Source organism: Equus asinus, chromosome 7 (assembly GCF_041296235.1).
Source record: "Equus asinus isolate D_3611 breed Donkey chromosome 7, EquAss-T2T_v2, whole genome shotgun sequence".
In the NCBI taxonomy this organism is placed as follows: domain Eukaryota; kingdom Metazoa; phylum Chordata; class Mammalia; order Perissodactyla; family Equidae; genus Equus; species Equus asinus.
This window is the reverse complement of record NC_091796.1, coordinates 86,679,092-86,703,189: the sequence shown is the minus strand read 5'-3', so window position 1 is coordinate 86,703,189 and position 24,098 is coordinate 86,679,092. Positions and strand designations below refer to the sequence as shown.

The 24,098-nt window shown below is 41.6% G+C and overlaps 1 protein-coding gene across 21 annotated transcripts in view; it reads right to left on the bottom strand.

Moving 5' to 3' along the window:
* NRXN3 (neurexin 3) overlaps positions 1–24,098 on the bottom strand; it is a 1,439,541-nt gene that overhangs the window by 1,002,370 nt on the left and 413,073 nt on the right. For all 21 annotated transcript variants that reach the window (XR_011504710.1, XR_011504711.1, XR_011504714.1 and 18 more), the window contains 2 exons: positions 12,062–12,500; positions 7,656–8,039 (listed from right to left, as the gene is read on the bottom strand). Coding sequence is in view for 16 of the 21 variants with exons in the window: in XM_070514127.1 (XP_070370228.1) it covers positions 7,656–8,039; positions 12,062–12,500 (823 nt within the window). In the remaining 5 variants the exon portion in view is untranslated. The remainder of the gene's footprint in view (positions 1–7,655; positions 8,040–12,061; positions 12,501–24,098) is intronic.

Here is a 24,098-nt window from a genome sequence, read left to right as displayed (position 1 = left end):
TCTTCTTTTGAGTAAAAGGAGCAGCTGTGATTAGGGGTATCTCAGATCCCAACCTGGTAGAATAACACTTAGGAAGGGTTCTTGATCATGGATCAAGACAATTTCTTGGGATTATACAGTCCTGGGCCTGTGGAAAGAGAAACTTGGAAAACAGGAAGAGATAAAAGAAGAGTCTGAGTCTGAGCACTGCTATGGTCATCAACAGAGATTCACCTGTATGACTTAAACACCAACAAATAAGAAAAAATGGGGACACATTGGCCGATGTTGATGAATTGTGTCTTTCTTGGAAAGCCCCTTTCTCTGATACATGTCACTACCCATCAAAAGGGGGTAAGCAATGGACCAAAATGGAGACAGACTTTTAATGCTTTTAAGAGATACAAGGTTCTATTCATTAATCCATCAATTAAAACTTATATGTTATTCCCAGTACATCAAGGTCTTCATTTTCTTAGATGAATGAATCAGAGAGGTGATAAGCATTGCAGTGCTGATATAACTAAACCAAGCCTCCTAACCCAGACGGTTCTGCAGACTGCAAGGAACACTCATTTCCCTGTCCTGCCCTTCACTCACCTTTACTCCTCTACTCGTGATAAGGGAAGACTTTGCCAAGCTGATGACATTTGAGAATTACAGAGTTTTAGAATTGGAAGGGCCCTGAGAGAGCATGAAACCCAATTGCCTCATTTTATTTTTGCAGAACAGAGAGGCCAGAGGATCCATGTAAAAATCTCAAGGTCACATATCTAAATAAAGGGCCTGGATATATCTGAGGAATGGGGGCAGATCCTCAATGGCACTGGAACCAGTGAAAGTAACCAGCATTGTTATATTTCACCTTGGAAGCCAGAGTTTCTTTGGTTCCCACACCAATGTGTCAGTATGAGCAGAACCCAGTGGATCCAGAATCAGTTATAAAGTGGTATATCATGTTCAACATATTTTGCTTTCTAATTTTTATCTCTTTCTTTCCTATGATTATTCTCTGAATTCTCTGCCCTTGGTAGATTGCATCACAATTTGTAGGTTACTTCTCCATACCCCCTACTAGACTGTGAGCTCATGGAGAACTGAAACCATATCTTCTACAAATTTGTATCTCCACAACTTAGCTCACCAAGCCTGGTACAGAGAAGACCTAGATACCTATTTATGGAATCACTATGTGAAAGCTGAAGTTAATTCCAAAGAAGCATCATAGCTTCATTTCCCATAATGTGGGGACCAAATCCACTGAAACTAAAGCTATTTAAGGCAGGAATGTGTTAAGTATGTAGACACTTTAATCATCTAACTTTAATACTCTAAGAAAGGCATAAAATGTTGAACTTGAGCTTTTCACAATCATATAACATGATTTCTAGTTGTCCAAAGAAGAGATCAGTGTAGGTTAACCTAGGATGATGGTGGTGGAGAGGGAGAGAAGTGAACAGATACAGGATGGATTTCGATGAGGAGTCGACAGAAACTTGCTGAGATAGACTGAATGAAACGGAAGAATAATCAAGGACAATGCCAAGGACAATTGTGATGCCATTTACTGAGGACGGGAAAATCTAAACGTAAAAAAGTCTATGGCAGGAAGGAGGAACTCAAGATATCTGTTTTTCGGTGTTATGATTAAGATACCTACCAGATATCCAGGTAGATATAGAAATCTGGGATCCAGAGGGAGTTCTAGGCTAGAGTTCCTGCTTTGGGAGTCGCTGACATATAGATGACCTTTGACACCATAGCAATGCAGGAGGGCACCAAAGAGAGTGTGTAGACCAAGTGGAGATCCAGGACAGAGGACTGGGCCCTCCAACATTTAACAATGACATAGTGTATGTATAGCACAGTGCTAGAGACTATGGGGAAACAAAGATATGTAATGCACTGATTTTCCCTCAATGACCTTACAATCTAACCTCTTTCATATTTACAAGAAGGAAAGGCCGCTCAGTGTAATGGAAAGTAGAATGGATTAGAAGTCAGGAATCATGAATTTTAACCATTCTACAGCTAATTAAATTAAAGTGATGTTGATGTCTCAGGGCTTCCAATCCCTCACCTATTAAAACAAGGATTAGGTTCAGGTAACATCAACAATATCTGCCAACTGTACTCTTTTCCGATGTCATGATTTCCATGTGGCATCAAAATGACACATTCCAGCCTCATGTAAAGGCAGTATTCATCCTTTGCAGGCAGAATGTGCAACTGCTGCTCCAGGAGCCACAGCAGCAATCAGAGAGGTTGGCTAAACGGGAAGTCCCTGAGCTGGAATGGGGAACAGCTGCTGCCTGCTTTCTTTTCCTGTTGGAATAAGAGTCTTTTGAGGGAACTCAAAATATCGGCATTCTTAGTTTTCAGCTGGTGTTAATGTCAGATGAATGGAATCCCGGGGACAAGTGAGAAGAGCAGATTTACCCACTCCATCAGTTTTCGTGGTTCTACAAATTAATACTCTCAAAGGCATCCAATTTCTATGATCTCAGGAAATATTTTCTTTTATTAGACAGAAGCAGTTCCAAATAGCCGGGCATCTATAACAGGACATGGCCCGAGCTTGATCATGAAAGAACATTAAGAAAATGGTTCAGTAGGATTATATATATATTCACCTATGGGTGATCTTTCATATCTGTTCTCAGTAACTGCCCACCTAGACAGAGCTGACTGATGGAGGAATAGACAGATGAACCAAAGTTGGCCAATCAGGTTCTCCTTTTGGAAAATGTAAACTCTGAATGGAAAAATCCAGAACCTGGAGGTCAGGAGAGATGAATCACTTCAACCATGGGGTCCCCAGAGTAGCTCTACTTCCCTTTTGAAGAAGTTGTTAGTGAGATCTTCATTTGATAGGTATCTCTCTAGGTAATCAAGCAGTAAATTCTCTTCCTTGATTCTGTTAGCCATAGTTGATTCTGTAGCTTGCAACCAAGAGAAGGTTACCTAGTAAGTATCACTGTCCACATTTTACAGATAAGGAAAACTGAGATTTCTAAGAATTAAGGGAGAAATCTGTTGTACATCATCTAGCTAGTAAGTGACAGAGTGAACACAGGAACCAAAGTCCACCTGACTCCAAAATTCATGCCATTAACCATTAGGCCATCCTGACTCTAAGTGCTCTATTGTAGGTTATTTTTCTTGTTATAAAGATGGATTGTGCTAAATCCTATTTTCTTTATTGATAAATAAATGATGGAATACCTTCAGAAAAAGCCATCCAGGGAAGAGGATAGAACCTGCAGTGGCCTCAAATTGAAGCTCGATGGTTCACAAATAAATCAGATCCATAGCCATGACTATTGACACTTGGCTCCCACCAACTGAATTAAATGGCTTTGCTACACTGGCAAGGAGAAGGTGCCTATGTTGTCCCAGGTCAACTGATCATATCTTCTTAAGATAGACAAGTTAGAATGTTTCCTCTGTACAATAGGACTTCACAGGATGGCAGGTGGTCTTCCGGAGGATTAAACCATTTCAGCCAAACTGATGGGCGTTAAGTAGCTTTGGTTCTCGGTCATGGAAATGTCTCCCACATAATTATGAATAACAAACAAAATTAGCTACAGCAGAACAATTGGGATGGGTAGATATATCTCTATCTTCTTAGAATAGTATCAGATCATGCTGAAAAAAATCCAAACACAACATCAAGCCAGTTGTCATATGTCAAGATTTAGAGTTGCTCATCTTCACAGGCAATAGAAGCTCTCTTGTGAGGGTACAAGCAAGAGTCATTCATTTTTACTTTAAGAGAAAGATACTCATGCAAATTAACCTCGGTCTCATATACTCATATATTTCCTAGTTCTCTTGCTTTATTGCTGGTGTTTGGCTGGCAACTTTGACCCAGGATTTGCCCCTTAGACTGATCTGCTTGCACACTTTGCTTGAGTTCTTGGGCTATTTTGATCTAGTAGCTGACCTGGGCTATCCCCAACTCTGCTTTTTCTCTGCATACTAGTTTTCAGCATCCCACTTATGCTTTCTCCATTTTATATAAACAAGTGCCTCTTTCTAACACTACTGTTCCTGTTGTGGGGCCAGTGACATCAAGGGACTGACCCCACTATGAAGCCAAAGAACAGGACACAGTTTGGGCTAGATGGGACACACTGCCTTAGGAATTGTCTTTGACGTTAGCACAAATGGTCAATTCTAGGCTTAGAGTTAATGCTTCTAGAAAAAGTTAGAGAGAGAACGGTGAGTGACCATGTTGATGATATTATGGTGCATAGGGCAGCATTTCCGGATCCAAAGGAGATCATGCTCCTGTATAAAGAATGTTAACAAACACTTTTCCTTCACCACTCTTCAGAAGTGCTGAGTGGATACTGAGGGTCAGAAGAAGAGAGAGGCCATAATTTTGTTAGAAATAGGAGACAAGAAAATCCAAGAAACCTCAGGTCCCCTTTGCCTGATCATCACTCCCCCATATAGACGTGGCCTCTCCCATCTGTTTGCCCTTACATATAGCATAACATCTAGCACAACATCTGCCACACGTTAGCACATTTCCCATATCTCCCTTTATTTTCCTGGAAGGGCTATATATCCCTTGATCAAAATCAGGGGCTGTGTCTGTTATTTTGCATTTCCAGATCTAATACAGTGCCTGGAACATACCAGGGTTTCATTAAATATCTGCTGCATATATGAAAAATTAATAAAAGCTACTCAAAATTGTCTCCACTGAGGAAACAATTTCAATAAAGAAAAACAATGTCATAGGGGAGCTCTATTTTATTTGCTATCAGAGTGGAGTCCTATCATTTTTACACTCCACTGATTCATTCTGAATATGGTGTCAGGAACAATACAGGGCCAAAAAATAATTAGTGGGGGAACAAAACAATCAGTTGAATCGTCTGGGATTTGAGCGATATATAGACCAAATGTCTTAAATTTGCTAGGTTCCTTCTCATTTGGCCATAATGGATGACTCTTGGCTGCACTGTACCAGGAATAATTGTCCCCCATATATCCCCAGTCAGCTGCCTTTTAATGACTAGTCAGGAGTGACAATGTAAAAGGTGCAGTGACTTTCACTGTACTTGGCAAATCTTGGACCAACTCCCATTGACTTGCCCTTAGAATAGGTGAGCTCAGAGACCCCTTGCACAGCTGTCTATGGTCACTGCGGCCTGTCTTCAGCAACCACCAACTCTTGAGTTAGGAAGAGATCCAAGAAAAAAATGAGATGTCTGAAGTGACCTTTGATTCTTACACTACCTTCATAGGTGGTGGAAGAGTCACAATATCCTGGCTTACACTGCAAATGTCTCATGCATCTCAGAGACAGAATGACCTTTCTATCTCTCCAAACCAGATCCAGGGTAGTCTACCCTTCACAGAGATTTGGAAAGAGTATAAGAACTCAACAGACTGACCAGCTCCGTGTGGCCCACTTCTTTTGGGCCACGGGGCTGTCTCCTCATCTTAGCTTGTGTTCTGGTTGTTGTAGCTTTGGAAATTCAGTGAATCTGAATTTAAACTCCAACAGCTCTGAGAAAGCTCTCTATTCCTCCTTCACCCCAGTGTCTTTTTTGGTCTAAATATAATGAAGGTTTGCAATTCTCTTGAAACACACCTTAACTAGTAATACAGCTGACCTGATAAAAACCACTCCTTGAAAATATCTTTGACTGTCATCCAGCCTTTGTTCCAGGCCTGGTCCAGGATCCCTTCTCATCACCAGACTTCTGATACTTGAACAATTCTGACCACCGGTTGTCTTTAGGGATGAGACCCTGCAGATCCCTCCTCTGAAAAGTCTTGTCTTCTATGAATCTCCATGGCCTCCTAGACTGCTTGACCAACAGAGCACATGCTATGGCCTTGTATTATTTTATTACTGCACCTTATACAGATGTCTCAACTTCTCAGCTAAATAAATCATAAGCTTCTTGAGAGCAGGAACTACCTATTACAGATGCAGTATCATCAAAGCTCTAGAGCTACGCCCTCAGCAAAAACTCAGTAACTGGGGCTGGCCCTGTGGCCAAGTGGTTAAGTTCACTCACTCCACTTCAGCAGCCCAGGGTTGCCCCAGTTCTGGATCCTAGGCGGGGACATGGCACTGCTCATCAGGCCATACTGAGGCAGCATTCCACATAGCACAACCACAAGGACCTCCAATTAGAATATACAACTATGTACTGGGGTGTTTGGGGGAGAAGAACAAAAAAAAAAAAGAAAATAGGCAACAGTTGTTAGCTCAGGTGCCAATCTTTTAAAAGAAAAACAACTAGATAACTATGTATATTATCCTTTCATATAAAACAGGCTGACAATTTGTGGATAGCCACCTTGATTCTGTATGCTTGGCATGTAAAGAAATAAACCAAGCTGCAATCTGGCTATGGTGTATAAACGGCAATCTCCTTGTCTTGATGTTGTCTCTTTGCTTGCTTACCTTTATCTCTGCCCTTTACCCAACCTGTAAATTCAGTGCAAATGTAAGCTGCTAAAGTGGTAAATGGAAGAGGGCTCCTCCTAGCATTCTGGTCTTCTCTAAACAGTCAACTATCACTGTTTGTTCCCCACCTCATCAGCCACCTCTCATACCCTCCCCCCACCCCCCCCCCCCCACCCCCGTTATCACTCCACACTCCAGTCCATTCTGGACTTTATTCAGTTCCTCAACTATGCCATGGTCTCTTACCTCTGTCCCCTGGCATGTGCTGTCCCTTCTATCTAGGACACATACTTTCCTCCCACCTCTTTGCCAAGCTAACTCTGATTGATATTTCAAGTCTCAAGTTGCCTATTTTTTCCTTGCAGAAGCTTTCTATGAACTCCTACAGGATGTTGGGTCCCCTTGCAAAGCCCTCTCAAATTTCTCCATGCTTTCCCTTTAATGATATTGATGGTGATAATTATGACTATAACAATTACTAACATTTATTAAATGTTTATCATAGTCCAGGAACCTATTGATTTACTTCATCATCACTCATATCTTTTGAGATAGGTACCTGATTATCCCCATTTTACAGATGAGGAAATGAAGTCTCAAAGATATTGATTATCTTGACAAGGTTGACATCACTCCATGAGGGCCAGATTTCTCACCAGTCGAGCCCCAGAGTTCATGTTCTTAACCAATACATCACACTGCCTCTTATAAAACTCACCATGTTTGTTATTATTTATTTAATGGCCAAATATTCTACTAGATGGCAAACTTCATGAGAAATGGCTGGATCTGTCTTGTTCAATAGTGTATTTCTAAAGCCAAATCCAAGTGCTAGTAGGTAGAAAGCACCAAAAACCATGAATTGAATGAATAAATAAAAGAACCAATTGGTTAGCCCATCCAGAATCCCAAAAGAGAAGTATCTACCCTCTCTAGATAGAAGATGTCTAATACTTAATCAAAAAAAATCATGATCATGGTAATGTTTATTTTAAAGTTTCCCCTTCTGCAAACCAACCCTAGTCAAATAAATCCAAGCACCCAGAACTAGAAAGGGCATAATCTGGAAAGCAGTGACCCCAAGAAAACTCTTTTCTAGAAGAAAAAAAGCACAGGTCAGTCCAAAGGTAGCACCTGTGGTAGCAAAGAAAGCGCAGGTGGGTCTATCCAGGGACACAGCTGCAGTAGTCACCCCCACTCAGACCCCGTATGCCACCAATGAGGGCCAACTCACCCCTTTCACAGGTTCTTCCCCAATAGCCAGTGCCCGTGCAGTCACAGATGAAGCGGTTCCAGCCGTCCTTGCACACAGCATTGTTCTTGCAGGGGTAGCTGTCACACTGCTTAGCACTCATCCGTGAACAGGAGGACTTGACACCCGCAGCGTTCTGCATCTCTGCCAGCTGCCGGATGTTTTTGCTGCGCCCGTCAATGAACAGGTCGCGGATGCAGCCCACATAGCCGTAGTTGAGCATGGCGGTCCAGAGCTCTGTGGGGAGGATGAGGCCAGCACGGTTCTCTGGCAGCCCACCCAGGTACATGTCCCCCTCCAGGTCCAGGATCTCACTCTCCCCACTGGCGGTGAATGGAGTGCGCCTGCTGTTCACTGATATGGTACCTAGGATAGGAGAATGAAAATAGAGTAAGCTAACAGCTCTCTTGGCATTGCAGGTGAGGTTGCCCATCAATGAACCAAATGACAGGATGCAAGCAAGTTTTGAGACCAGTGCTGTCTGGTCAGGAGAGAACAATGCATGCAAGGGAATGAAATGCTGCAAGACAGTAGAAAGGCCATGTGGTTTCCATCTCTGCCAGCCTAAGACAGCCTGGCCCATAAAGGGTTCAGGACAATCTCAGTGACCTAATACCCAGTATGACATCTTTTCCCTACATAAAGTCTTGGCTGAGAGGTCACATACCATACAGGTTGAGAGCAACACAGTTCCTGCCTGTCTTTAAATCTCAGCTCTACTATGTACTAGCCGAATAATCTTGAAGAAATGACCTCACCTTCCTGGGCCTTAGTTTCCTCATCTGTAAAATGGGAAAATAATTGTCCCCACCTCACAGGTTGATGTGATGATTAAATGTTCATATATGTAAAGTGCTTCTTACCCCATTCCCAGGACAGAGTAAGGGCTCTGTGAGTGCTTGCCTGAGGCTTCATCACTGGCTTGCCATCCCCAAAAGGATGGAACCCTTCATGCATTGGGACCTTCTACATGGGCATTAGGTACCAGTCCTGCCAGTGAATATTTTGGGCATTGCTTTTGATAAATTTTAACTGAAACGTGTTTGTTTGTTTAACAAATAAGTATTGAATACCTGTTGCGTCTTTGGTATAGTTCCAGGCACAGAGGTGAACTTGACAGACACGTCTCTGCTTTCATGCAGCTGGTATTCCAGTGCAGAGGGATAAGAAAATAACAAATCACCCAATAAACAAGAGAAATTAGGTAATGGTAGGCACTTGGAAGAGAGTAAAATGGGTGCCGTGGTATCAGCTTATGGGTTTTACTTTAAAGTATATAGTCAGTGAAGGCCTCTCTAAGCAGGTGTCAGGTTAGCTGAAACCAGAATGTTGAGAAGGATCCAACCATGCAAAGTCCAGGGAGAATAAGATGCCAGGCAGGGGGAATGGCACCTACAAAGGCCCTGGGGTAGGCAGGAGTGTGGCTACAGTGGAGGAGGCAAGAGGGAGTGAGCAGGAGTGAGAACAGAGAGATAGACTAGGCACAGGCAGGATCAGGATGACAGACCCCATCAAATGAGACTGTGCAAGGCGTAATCCCAGAGCCTGACCTGAGAATATAGGAACAGGGATTCTAGTCCTAAATGGCCTTCTGACCCGAGGCCAGCCCCGAACCATCTTACAGCTCAGTTTCCTGAGCTGCAAAGTCAAGGTGATATCTAAATATCAGGCCAGAAATTTTAAAAATCATTTAGCATTCTTAAAGTGCTTTATTGGTACCAAGATAACTGGGTTCATGCCATCCATCAGCCAGCTTTCACTTCTGTCTGAAACTCAATTCCCTCAGCTACGAAGGGGGATAGCTTGAAGGGCTGAGAAGATCAAAGGAGATCAAGAATGTGAAGTGCACTCTAAATTACAAAGTCAACACAAGGGTAAAAAAAGAGAAAGGGCATTACGGGGCCACTGGGAGGGATGAGTCAGCAGGGTCCTTCTCCTTACTGGCTCCTAGAAGTTTTTCCTGGAGAAATTTTCCTTACCTTTTTGCTTTTTAAAAACCTATGTAACAATAATAATGTCCTGGCCACCACTTTAAGTACTTGATGTGCTTTTTTTTGACTTGATCCTCAAAACAATCTCGGGAGGAAAAGGTTAGTATTCTCACTATTTGACAAATGAGGAAGCTGAGGTTTGGGTCTGGCTCTTCTCTCTTGCAGAGTTTGCTTTCTTTACCCTCCACATGTCCACAGAGCTAATCTGATCACCAGCTAAAGGGGAAGAGCATCTATTGCCAGATAATGACAGTCACAGAACTCATTTAAATTTTGGAGCCTTAAATACATCCTGAGGAAATCCGTCGTCCTCTGAGTGTGTGACCACAACTGTTTTCAATGTGTTTATCAGGTTTTAAGAATCAGTCCCTGACTGGCGAGTGATCATAAGCATTTTTCTAGCTCACCTTCAGTCACGTTATTCTTCAAGATGAGTGGGGAAGGAGGCACCACCCTTGGATTCACTGATGTTTTCTTAACTACTCATTTTAGTATAGGTTTATAACTAACAACAACATACCAGAAAAGACCTTCATGAAGAAATGACATTTAGTAGATCATACTAAAATTTTACATTATGCTGCTTTCATGGGACAATTCTATATTTACTCTAAATTTTTCTAGACTTTGATCAAATTTATCAGTACCTCAAAATATAGCCAATGCTATAGTTGCCAGGTACGAAATTCGAGGCTTCTGAAATCCAAACGTATTTGTCAAAGATGGGTCTACTCGTGATACTAACAAAACAAAATAATTGCCCTACTTGAAAAAGCCACTAGTGTTGGGAATAAACAGAAGTAGACATATAGCAATTTTACAAGTCCTAGCCTGCCTGTGACACAGATAGATAACCTTTAAGCTGTGTCAGGGTCAAGGTTAGTCAGACATGAAACTCCATCAACCATGGCCAAACTCCAGAGATCCAAAACTCGTGGTCTTAAAAACCAACAGGAGTGTTTCCTTTACAATTCTGGGACTGCTTTCTGGCTCTGCGCCTGCCATCATTTCATGGATAAACAGAGAGAGAGAGAGAAAGACTCGACTTCCAGAGAAATTAACTTTTTTTGTGTATTTTTCTGTTAATAAAGCACAAACTGTTCATTCTTGCTCAACAACCACATTTAATTTGAAAGTTCTTGGTTCTGATGAGATTTCAGACAATCAATAAAGCATCCTGCTGGGCACTAAACCATTTAGGGCTGCAATCTGCCACCCGTCTGCCCTCTGCACAGAACCATTCCAGCGCCTCCTAAGGGCAATATTGCTCATCTCTATCATCCCTCTAGCTCTAGAATTATGCAGAAAAGCCGTTCCTCTGAAGCTCAGCCATTCCTGGCTGCAGCCTTTTGGGGAAACCTATTGCTTTTTATTATTGGCCAAATGTACCCAAAAAGAAAATGCCCAAATGGAAGATTTTTTTGTATATTTATCAGATGAGTGAATCCTTAAAATTATGGCAAATCTAGCCAAGACTTTTCTTGAGTGTAATACTACCTCAACAGAGAATCAAAAACTAAGTGTGAAATTCAAATGCTCTAATTACCACTCCAGGTGAAATGCCCATTCTGATGGCACAGAATGTGACCTTCATGCCACATTGTCCATAGAAAGCTAGGCAGACTGTTCAGGTATTCAAAAGCTCCAGACTTTCTATTTGTGCTTTTTTCCCCTCCCTCTCTCTTTGTTACTATTCCAGAGTGGCTACGTACTGCCTGGGGCTAGCTTGTTTGATCTGCGGCTGCAGAAACAAACAAAGCCATTTAAACCAAATGTAAAGGTTGTGAAGAGGAAGGGAGCCTTAGTGAGGTCTGAGCAAAGAGTAAAATATAGGCTTTCACACCAAAGGAAGGCTTTAAATTGAACATGACTTCAGGAAAAATCAATTTGCCTTTTCCTTTCTTGTCATAATTTTTCCCTGCAACATGACTCTTGCCAATTATTGAAGGGTGTATTGTTACATAAACTCTTGCACAGTGAAGCTTATCCTAGAAAGTAATCGCATAATGCGGCATCTGTGATGTCACAATTGGTTTCCATAGTGATGAAAAAAGGAGAAGAAGAAGAAAAAGGGAGAAAAATCCATCACACCACTAACATGACAGTCACTTTGGTAGCAGTGGAAACGCTACTTGTAAGACCATCTTTAGCTCCAGGATCTTGGCGGTATCACCTAGACAATTGTGCAGTGAGTGACAGGGGCAATGAGGAGATGAATGTGAGCCATCAATGAGACAGGTGTCTTGTTCAGAAACATAATCTTACTACAACCATTAAAGAGAACAGCAAAAAGATCAACCAGAATGCAAGTGCAAAGATTAAAATAAAAAGCTGGGAAACAAACTGAGAAGCTATGGCTTTCTTCTCTTCTCAGTAACACACCCTGCCTCTTCCTACCTGATCTGCCATCTCGCTGAATGTCCACATGGTACCATTCCCCATCATTGGCTTTCTTCTGAGTGGCTTTCACTTTGATGGTGCCCGAGCCCATGTCAAGCAGCAGGTACAGGTTGCCATCAAGGAGTTCCACAGCAAAGAAGTCCACCTTGGTGTTCTTTTGGCTCCGAGCATCCTTCCTCTCTTGGGGCTTGCCGTGAGTGAAGAGGATTAGGCCATTGGGTTCAGTGGTACGGAAGTCAAAGGAGATGGAGCCCATACGTTTGGTGTTCCATTTGGGCAAGCTGATATAAGCCTCTGGGGTCTCGAAGTTGATGGGGTCCAGTGTGGCCACATTCTCACACTTGAATACAACTTCACCATAGATTTTCATCTTGGTGTCCCCAATCCGGGCCAGGCGAGACAGCTCCAGACGGATGTCATTATTCTTATAAACAACCTGTCAAAAGCCAAACAAGTACCATATGAATCAATCTTGCAAACGGTAACCATCCATCGCTCACTGAGCAACCAGGAAAATGGCCCAAGAAGAGGCCTCAGGACACAATAGTCTGGAACAATATGAGAAACACGAGATAGACTATTTGAAAAAGCATTGAAGAGACCTCTGGGGTGCACATAAGCTCTGAATAAGCTTCTATAATTTCATTATGTTCCTTTGTCTCCTTCTGGCCAATTTTTTTTGTTGTCAGAAAGTTATACAGTATAAGCTTGCAAGTAGATATCAAGAGAGATTGAGTTACACAGATGCAAATACTTGCATACAAAGATATTTACTGAAGTGTCCTTAGTTAGTGAAAGACCAGAAACAACCTAAATGACCATCAATATAACGCTGGCACATCTTTATGATAGAATATTATGGAGCCCTTAAAAACGAAGTCATGCTCCCAGTTTTAATGTGGATACTCTGCAAGTAGCAGTGGTAAGTGAAATTACTGAGGAAGAGGACAAAGCATGCATTATGTCATCATTGTGTAAGAGCATATGCATATATGCTCATATATGCATGAAACATCTTTGGAAGAAAATACAAGAAACTATAAAATTGTGACTGGGGAGTGGATTTGTGAGACTAATATTCAGGAGTGACAGGGAGACTTACTTTTCACCATACGCAGTCTTGCATTATTTGATTTTTTTAAATTATGTGGATGTATTAAAGAAAATGAAGGAGTGTTAAGAGTTGGTGGGGAAGGAGATGTGTTTTTTTGCCCATTGTCTATGCCCTCTGTATACATAAAGTGGGAAAATGAAACACCCTAAAACACAAAAAAACTATTATGACTTTCTAAACCTGGTAGAATCCTCATAAAAGCAGGGATTAATCTTATTTCACAAAATTAAAATTTCACAAGGTTTTGCTATTATTAGGACTGAATTTTGATGCTACACCCTGGGATGGGTCTCAGTCCTCTGATCTCTAAGCAATGTCACATCCATATAACAAACAGCAAAAAAAATGGAAGAGAAGGGGCTGACATTGAGTATTGATTATGCCAAACACTTTACTATGTCCTTTACATTATCTTATTCAAATTCTAAGTCAGGATCCAGACTCAGGTTCAAAACCCACATCTACTACTTACAAGCTGTGTGAACTTGTCAGTTGTTTAACTTATCTGGGTCTGTTTTCTCCTCTGAAAATGGGAACATAGGAGTAAACTATTTCATAAGGGTTAAATGAGTTAGTACATAGAAAGCACTTAGAAATGGCACATAGTAAAGACGCAAAAATCTCAGCTATTTTGGGGGTGGGTGATGTAGTTGTTAATCTCATCTCATCCTTTCCACAGCCCACAGAAGGTTGTATTATCATCTCCATTTTCAGTAAAATAACAAGTCTTAAGTGCTAAAATAAGTCTTACAATCCATCTCAGTGATAAAAAGTTAAGGGGATGTGTCATTCCAGGACATATCATTTAATCCCTAATATCCAGCTGTAGAATTGTTTCTCTTCTCTCCCCCATCACTAGGAGAGACTCAAGCAGAGCTGTTTGCCTTTTAATAAGTAACTAATGAAAAAGAATTGAAAACGACTCACCTACTATATGACCTTGACTGTGGGACTAACCATAGTCAATGACACTGAAAAGAATAATGGCACTAATATTTATTGAGCACCCAATATTTATTGAGCACCAGGTACCATGCTAAGCATTTAAAGCCTACCATCCATTAGATCCTGACAACACCCATTTCAGATAGTTACCATCATTCCCCCATTTTACAGATGCAGAAACAGATGCAGAGAGTAGTTAAAGAACCAGCCCATAGGCACACAGCTAATAAGTGGCAGAGCAGGACTTGAACCCAGGGAGTCGGGCTCCAGAGTCCATGTGTTTTACCACTGTAGACGCTCACTCGGAACGAGGTCCCACTAGCAGTATCCATGAAGCTCATCTTTAATATTACGTGGAAAGTTATGCACGTTCAACTTTCCAATTCAAAAGTTGAATTTCTCATCTTAGCTCTACTGGACTGACGACATGCAAAGGGAAAATGCTGCAAGATCCTTAAGCAATCACTCACGTGAGTGAACCAGAAAAGAAGCAATAAAAGTTTAATGACTGGCAGCTTCTCCTTTCTAACCTCCACTATTATGCCCCAGCATGTGAGATCTCTCTTTCATAACCAAACTTTGGCTTTCTCTGCATTTGGGTTAAATGCCTACTACTAGAGCTCCTTGTAAAGGGTAATTATTAATGTATAATGATAGCTCATCCCAAAGGGACAGACAGAAGCTTGGCTCCATGAACAATAAATGGAAAGAGAGTTCAGGCATCCCTACAGGAGCAGAAGGAAAAAAGAAAAAGACCTTTTACAGGGAGGCAGGGTCCTGTGAAGAGGAATTCTTCTGTGAGGGTACGTAGCCAAGGCTGGGACAGAAAGTGAATACTAGAATGCAGATTTCTGGAGAGGCAAACAGGAGAATCAGAGCCAGAAACTGGCTGGACAAAGATAACCAGACTTCTCTCCAAAGCTCTTTGAAGGTGAGCTCTCTATCTGCTCCATGGCCCTGAAATTACTTGTCTATTTATAGGGAATTTCTACACCTTTCTAACTGACAGTGGGGTAACCTGAGTCCCATTTCATTCATTGCCAAAAGTGGGAGCCTTAAAACCTATTCTGAGAACTGCCCCCTTTTTACCCAGGCTGTTATCAAGATTGGGTAGGATGTTGAACAAGGTAGAACATAGAAAATCCTAAGCTGGTACGCAAACCTAGAAAGAAATAATAGTGTACTTTTGTCTCCAGCAGTTTTGGGCTCTGTTGGAAACTCACAGTGTCCTGAACTAAGGTTCTGTTGAGGATCTCCCACCAGGAAGAAAGGCATACGAGAGCAGGGGTCTTCTAGCCCGGTGATACTCAACTGAGAAGCTCCATTGCTTGGAATCCTTGCCTTCCCCACCTATGTACCCGCCCAGTGTGGGATGATGGTCACAGCCATATAGAAGTGTACCAGCACTTGGACAGGGTGTGGATGCAAGAAACCCTGCTGGACACCCTTACAAGACAAATTAGTAACTGGCACAGCAGTCTCTGTAAAATCAGACTTTCGACTGAATGAACATCCCTGCCTGATGACTGAAGTAGGAAGAGATGTGGCATCAAGTGACAGAAAGCAGCCTTGGCTGACAAGTCACCCCAATGAGGAGCAATTAAAGACAAAGTGGAAATGGCTCTCCATGGGGGAAGATGTCACACAGCCTGGGAGGCAGACAGACGAAGTCAGAAAGAGTGACAAGTTGGTCTTACGACCCCACGCATAGGTTTGTAAATACTGCTTTTGGACTTGCAGCTCATGCTTAAGAGGCCAGAGAGTAAAACAGTTGAAGACAGAGTCTCAGAGTTAAGACAGACTCTCTCAGAATATAATCTTTGATACAAAGGCACACAGGAACAATAGCAGGAGTAAGGCAATCTATGAGAGGAGGAGCCATATAATAAAAATAGTAACCAGCTATTGAGAGCCTACTATGTGCCAGACACTTTAAAAACATTATTGTATATCATCTACATTAAGCAAATGAAATAGGGAGCATCAGCACCATTGTACAGAAATGAGGCTCAAAGGGGATAGGTACACCCACAATCACATGACTATTAGGAGCATGACCAGGACTTGAACCTAGATCTCTCTGACTGGACAGACAGAAGGCCATTATCCAGGAGGAGCAGTTTCTGGGCTCTCTTGTAGCCCATGCCTACCCATAGAGGAGAAACCCCTTAGTCAAGCCTAAAAACCACACCCAGCTCCATCCTGATGTGTGAAGCCCTTCACATCTGTTATGTCCCTCTCTAATGGATGCCTATTCCTCCCCACTCAGGAGTCACCTTGGAGGCCTCTATAGGAACTCAGGTGTTAGGACTTCTGCATCTTTGCTCACCAGCTTTCCCAGACTATAGTGCTTTCCTCTCCTCTCCAACCTCTTTGAATGGTGCCCCTTCACCAGAATCTTCATCCAAACCCATTCCAGGCCCTCTCCAGCTACTCTGGTCCTTGCTGATCCTCACCATTTGATAAACTTAGAATCCTTATATTGTCTGCCAATGATGAAGCTATCTGCCCTGTTGCCCAAACCATTTACCCTGACTGGAAAAGGAGAGACTATTCTAATCTACGTAATGCACTTTTTACATTAAACTCTTCCACAGTGCTTGAGTTATATGGCAGGTCCCTAAGAATGAATCTAAGCGGGGTAGAGAGAGTCCCAGCTCACAGAAGTGTTGCTTTTCCCCCTCTTCCATTGTATCCCAGGCCACTCTGTACTCAGCTTCCTGAGAACATGTTTCCATCTATTCTTTTGTAAATGCCACATTCCTATGCACTCCAGCAAGGGAATGAGAAGGAATGGGGGAGTGTGTGCATGTGCCCTAAAGTCCAGATGGCCTCTTGGTACTATTTCTCCTGTAGAGGAAAAGATTTACCACCTGGCCTTCTTGTCTCTTGTTTTCAAAGCATCATTAATCCTCTGTGGGTCTACGTATAGGACAATTTCAATAAAAACCACTGGGTCAGCTTGTAAGACCATCAGTTAGAGGCCCATGACTTGATGACTAAGCGCCATTGCTCTGATCCAGGTCAGTTAAGGGTGTTTGAAGGTCAGGATGCTGGGGACATTCTCTGAAGTGTCTAAGCTAGACAAAACAGAAGAGTGGGAAGCCAGTGTCAGCGTGCCTTGATGTGGAACAGTGTTGACTACAAATCCCAATAAAGCCTTTCAAATTTATACTTACGTGTGGAGCAGTTTACATTCAACGAGCCAAAGACAAAGATCTATTTATCCCTCGCCCAAATTTAATCCTTTGACAATAAATGATAATGAAAAGAGCTTTTTCTCTTCAGCTTGCAGAATGGTGCAGCTTCTAGATAAACTTTTGGGCTAATCTTATTATTGTATAACGTTCCTACTCAGGGTAAAAACATAAATAAGCATCATGAAAGAATCTTGCTTCAGAATCACACATCCTACTTTCTCTATATCACTCCTTCACTGTCCTTCAGACAACTGATGACTCTCCTTGCTGTGATTTCCCCTGCTATGAATGGTCTGCTCCACTCATCTGTCACTCAAAATGCTCAACCTTGTTTTCTTTGAATAAGCACAGGTCTTGTCTTTTCAATAGACCTCAAACCAGATTATTAGCAAAAAATATGCATTACATCTTTTAAAGTCTGGAATAGCATCTAGCTGTACAGGTGCTTAATAAATGCTCATAGCTTCATTAAATTGGATGTTGGACTCAAATGGCAGTACAGGGCAGTGGTTAAGATCACGGACTTCATAGTTTCGCTAACCAGGGTTTGAGTCCTGCTCCACCCTTGCCAGATATGTGACCTTGAAAAAATACTTAACTGGTCTCAACTTCAGGTTCTACAACTACAAAATGTAGATACAAGTCTCACTTCACAGGGCTGTAAGAAATAAATGAGGTAATATTACCATGGAAAGAAGTACTTGAGACAGTTCCTGGTGCTTCATAAGCATTCAATAAATGGTAGTTATCACTATTAATATTGTTATTTTCTGTGAAAAGCCAGAACTAAATGTACAGATAAGGATAGCCTGGCATGGGCTCATTAAGAACGAAAAATACTCTCTGAGGATAAGTTCTAAGCCAACTGTTAGCTCAAGAGACAGAGCTGAAACTAGTGACAGACTCTGGATTCAACAAATTCTGAATTAAAAATAAAAGTTAAAAAATTTTATATATAATTGGCTAATGTAGCATTTATAATATACATAAATGCCTAATGGTAGCCACTTCTTGTTTGTTTCTCTCTTTCCCTCTCTCTCTCACACACACATACACACACACAGATTTAGGATTCATTATCATTAACGTCATTTTCTATCGGAGTATACCACTGACCAAACTCCAACAGTGAAGTCCAAGCACAAATGTGGCAGCAGATGGTCCTTTTAGCTTCCAAAGTCAGAAGAACCTAACATTTGGCATGGCTGGGGCCACATCTGCATCTATGGTCTTGCTAACAGGGGTCAGTAAACTAACTCTGCCTGCTGAGCTGTAGCTGACATTCAACCTGAGGCCCAAAGTCCCAACTGCTACATACCATGGATACCACCATTTTCATGCTTTATATTCTTTTAACAGTGGTCAGGATCTGCCAAGGATAAAAACCACCAGAAACAAAAAAATGGGAAATGAGTTTTAGACTTGCAAAGCGGAAGCCAAAAAATGTCCAAGTTCTGACAAAAGTCAAAAAGACTCCAGATAAAGCTGAAACTAGCAGTAGAATGTTGACAGTTAATTAAATTTTTTAAATGTTGCATGATCCAACACTCTGCGGGTGAAACAAAACATATCCATAAGCTGGATCTCACCAGGGACCACCAGTTTATAATCTCTTATGTATGGTCCCATTTGTAGGAGAGTTGTCAGGAAAAGACAAAAGGGACATAAGGCAAGCTAGAATAATAGGAAAAACCCAGGTAAACTGATGTTGAGCCAGCAAAGTCCTCAGTCCCCTCCTCGTTTTGAAGAAAGTATCCAGTCATCTGGGCATGTAGGCAGTCCAGCCAGAGAGAGAGAGAGACTGAGAGAGAGAGAGAGGGAGGGAGGGAGAGAGCTGTGGACCAGTCAGTTACTCTGCCGTCATGAATCAAACAGCCATTGGTGCCAGCCCAAGAGCCTTGCCAATATTGCAAGTCAATACTGTCTGCGCTCAAGACTTAGACAAACATTTATTTGCTTGATGGATTCTTTGTGAAAGGGAAACTATCAGACAAGTTTATGCTCAGCTACAGAGGAAGATACTAAGAAGTTGAGAAAGATTTCCAACCCTTGTCACAATCACAGTGAAGGTCTCAATTTTATTCTCAAGAAGGAGAACTGTCTTAGGACTTTCATTCAGTTAAAATGCTAATCAGGATATTCATGTATCTCATAGAAAAACATTTCAGCCAATAAAGTTTATGGTGTATTTAGGATACACCTAAATCCATGTAAATGTGTTAAATAACCACTATATCTTTAGCTCTAGACCACGGAGGATACAAAGGAACACGAGGTATAATCCCTGCCACAAACATGCTTAAAAAACGTTAGAGAATGCTTAAAGGGGGATATATTTTATATCAGAATTGGAGTGAGATATATTTGTCACTCCAATTAATGAATGTGAAAGAGTCTGTGATCAGAAGTTGACTGGGATTGTATTTCTCTTCCCTCTGCTTTCCAGGAATGGCACGGTTATGGTCCTCTAGACCTTAAGCTTCATAAACACGGAGGCTGTGTGTTTCTGATGTGGTAACCAATGCATCCCCAGTATTTAGCAAAGTGCCTGGCACATAGCAGAGACTCGATAAATATACACTCTAACTTGTTGCATTTACTTACATACTAAACAGACCTACCCAGTGAATGCCTACATTTCCTTCTGTCTTAGAATATTTGATGAGGGCACCAACCTGACTAGACTAGAAAGTTACATGTCATAAAGCATAAGAATGAAGATCAGATGAGTAGGTGGTACCTGATTATGAAAAGCTCTAAAAATATAGACATTATGCAATTGGGAAAAACAAAAGGAACCATTAAAGTAGAAAGGAAGCCTTTAACAGTTTGATTAGAAAGGTGACAACATTTAAATGGTGCCTTCCTGAATCACTAGGAATCTACTGCTATTTTCATTCTGAGGACTAGAAATGACTCTAATCATCTCACTGTTTTCCCTGGGGATAACATGTCATTCCCTGCTTAAAACCTTTCAATGATTCTCTATCAACTTCGGAATCAAATGCAAACTTTCAAGCATTACATAAAAGACTCTTCCTGAGTTCCTACCTCATCATCACTAGCCTTGCCAAAGTTCTGTATTCTTCCAATAAACCATCTCAAGGATAAGCCTTACCTAAATTATCTATCTCAATAACTACTGTTCACCATTTGAGGCATAGTCCAGGTATCACTTCCTTTGGGAAGCCCTCTCCAACATTCTTGCTCATTCCACTCCCAGCCATAGCTGACTTCCTCTTCTCTGATACCACGGCTCCATGTGCTAACTGCTGTTATAGAATTTATCATGTTGTGCTGTAATTGTCTGTCTCCCTCGGTAGACCGGGAGCTTCTCAACTGGGGGAAATTGTGCCTTTCTTCCCTGTGCCTACTAGTGCCTATTACAGTGCCTGACACACAGTCAGTACATGTTTATAGGAGGATTTGGAAGGATGAGGAGGAAGAAGGGCAAGAAAGACCACAGAGACTGCTTCCTGATTCTTCTAAGTCGATGAGAACTCTAATGCCGAAAGAAGCCTCTGCATTCAATCTGCTTGACAATAAGTGATGAGATGAGAAGGTAGACACCTAAAGTATCACAGTTAAAAAAGAATTTGATGGAACCACTGAATATTTAGTTGAGTTTTCCCTAGGTGCATGCTTAGCAAATGTGCTTATATTTTAAGGCTATCAATATGGAAAGTTCTGCACCCCAGAGTAGCAGCTGTCATTAGTTTATGTGTCTTGGAAGAACACTAACAGAAGGAAAAGCAAAAAACTCCTCACAAATTCTAGCAAGATACTCTAAGAGATTGGCTGACAAAATTCAGTGACAACACTGCCTCACACTCTGGAGTATGCTAAGGGACTACTGTCCACCTCTTTATGACATTATAGCTTGGACTGCCATAGAAAACACATGGAGCTTTTGAAACAGTACCTCAGAGCCTTTATACTCTGTGCCCAGATTCAAAAAGCAAGAATAAATCCCCAGTAATGAAGCCTTTGGCCATAGCTGGCAACTTGGGGCTTCCACCAACTACCCTGAAAGAAGATAGTTACAATAGGAATGCCAAATAGCTTTTGGAGACAGAGATTACATGAAAGGTCCAAGGGAAGAAGAACAGGGGAAAATATTATATATAAAAAAAGATTCAATGAAACAGAACCTTCAAGAAGTCTAACATAGTTGACTGGAAATAATAGTAGCATATGAGAAAAGCAAGGACTCTACATAGCACAGAAGACAGAAGGATGAATTCAGAACCATGGATAGTGACAGATTGTACTACGAGGTGCTGACCAAGAGGCAAGTTCCAGGAAGATTGGGGTTAAGAAGGCAAGTTCACAGGGACTTTGTAGTTTATCCTCTTATAACATGAAATCCATTCATTTATACAAAGTATACATGGACCAGAGCTGTATGGCTTCCTGATGGTCAGCAACTTCCAAAGAATAGGATCTGCCAGTCAGAAGCAAATGCAAACTACCTCTTGCCTGGCCCGCTAAGAAGCTCTGCTTCTAGCCTAATGAAGGCTCTAATCAGATGGCTTTTCAAAGTGGTCCAAAGAGCCCCTCTGCAATCAGCAGAAGAGGTAGGGGAAGCGATAGGAAGAGTATACCAGGCTGGCAGGTAGCTGATAACATTATCATTTCCAACCTGGTGCAAAAGACAGCAAATAAGAGTTGGGTTCAAATTAACAATAATGTAGATAGAAATGCTAGAACTCAAAGTGATTTTTTTGGACAGGTTTCTTTACCTTTTTTTAACTTCAAAATAGTCATGCAACAAAATGGTCACCACCTTCTTTCTTGAGGTTCCCTTTCAAGGTGATGGTTCTTAGCCCCAATACTTGTACCTACGACTTTACATCACCTTTAGAAAATCTGCAGAGACCTGGATAACCACTAGATGTCCCTTATGCTTTGCAAAACCAACCTGAAATGAATTTCACTACCAGTTACACAAATCACATTTAAAGATAGCTTTTCTAAGTCTTGGATCTTAGATGTTAACTATAATTTCTATAATGACTCACTCTTTCTCCTTATTTATATTGTGTCCTTTTTATAGTATTTCAATGGTCTTTTGTCATAAAATCTCAAATTATATGCAGGGGATTGGAAACCGTTATGAATTAAAATTCTTTTAGAGGTAGAAATGACAGAGAAATAGGCAGAGAGGAATATTGTAGAAAAGGGATATATGGTGCTTAAAGAGGTCCAAAATTCATCATCACTTTTAGTAATCAAATAAGTTTCAGTATAAATGAAGAAATCCACAAGCTCAGTTTAAATTCAGATTCTCCATCCACGGGATCTTGGATTCCTAGATTCAGTGAAACTACATATGGAAAATAACTTTAATTTTTTATGTCGAGTTTGATCAATTAAGAGTGGCTTCCTAGGACATGAAGTAGGAGAGATTGTTGTGCTGTGACCAATGAACAATGTCTGAGATGGGTGTGAGAATGGAGAACAGTGGCTCCCATAATATGCATTTGCGGAACCTGAGTTAACCTCTAGGTTTAAGCATCCTAGATATGGGATGATTGTGGGTGGCTGTGGTAGTGCTGATAGTAGTAGTAGAAGTAGCAATAACTAGCCTTAGTGGAAGGCCTTCAATGGGCCAGCCATTGTTCTTAGTATTTTACATATAATTATTCAATCTTCAAGTGACAATTATCCAAACCAAGACATGACACTACTTTTGAGAGTGAAAGAGACTGCTGTTAATAATTCACCTGGACAACAGATATAACCCAGAACTGGGGATGGATGATCACCCTATTTGATTCTCACAACAACCTAAGGGATGAGAAGCAGCATAAACCATGGTTAAGAGCACATTTTCTCAAGTCATACTGTCTGGGTTCAAATCCTTGCTTTGCTACTTATTACTGTGTAACCAAGACACGTTAGTTAAGCTCTCTGTACCTCAGTTTCCCCATCTTTGAAGTGGAATAATAACAGTACACTTACCTCGTAGGGTTGTTGTGAGGGTTAGAAATTAAGTATATGTAAAGTGCTTAGAATAGCTCCTGCACATGGTAAGTGCTGGTTACTTTTATCCTCATTTCACAGAAGAGGAAACTGAGAATCAGAAGTTTTAATATCTGCCCAAAGTCACACAGCTATTATATAGTGGAGCCAGAAGGAAATGCAGGTGAGTCTGGCTTGAGAGCCTGTCCACTCAATAACTATTACTATCCTGCCTCTATAAAACAGAAAAGAAACCGAGGTTTCCTAAAGATCCCTCCTTTAATCCAGCTTCCCCAGCTAGCTGGATTATAAAAGAATCACCAGAAATGGTAGTCTTTCCTGCCTGTGGCCTAGGCTGTCAGGTAAAGTCAAGTAGGCACATTGAGGGAAGCATGTTCAGGAGCACCTGTCAAGGTCTTGCAGAAGATCTCTCCTGGGGTCCGTGCCATCCTTAGGCTATGTGAGAAAGATGTGATGGAAGTGCAGACGAGTCAGGAACTGTCTGTATCCCAAGCTCATCTACAGACATTCTTCCCTAATTCAAAAATTGGTGAGGTGTCTGCTCTGACTTGCATGGGTAGTCCACTCCAGAGCCCCTCCTCTCTCTTGATACGACTTCAGTTCCCCTCCCAGGGACCAACTAGATCCTTTGTGACCCTCCTGATGAAACAGATGGAAGAGCTACTGCTGGACATAGAAGAGTGAGGGCTAGGCCAGAGGAGCACACTTGCTCCCCCAGAATGGACAACGATCCACCCAAAACAGAGCCAGATAGTAGGAACTGGCTGCCACTGCTGACTTGCCCAGAACT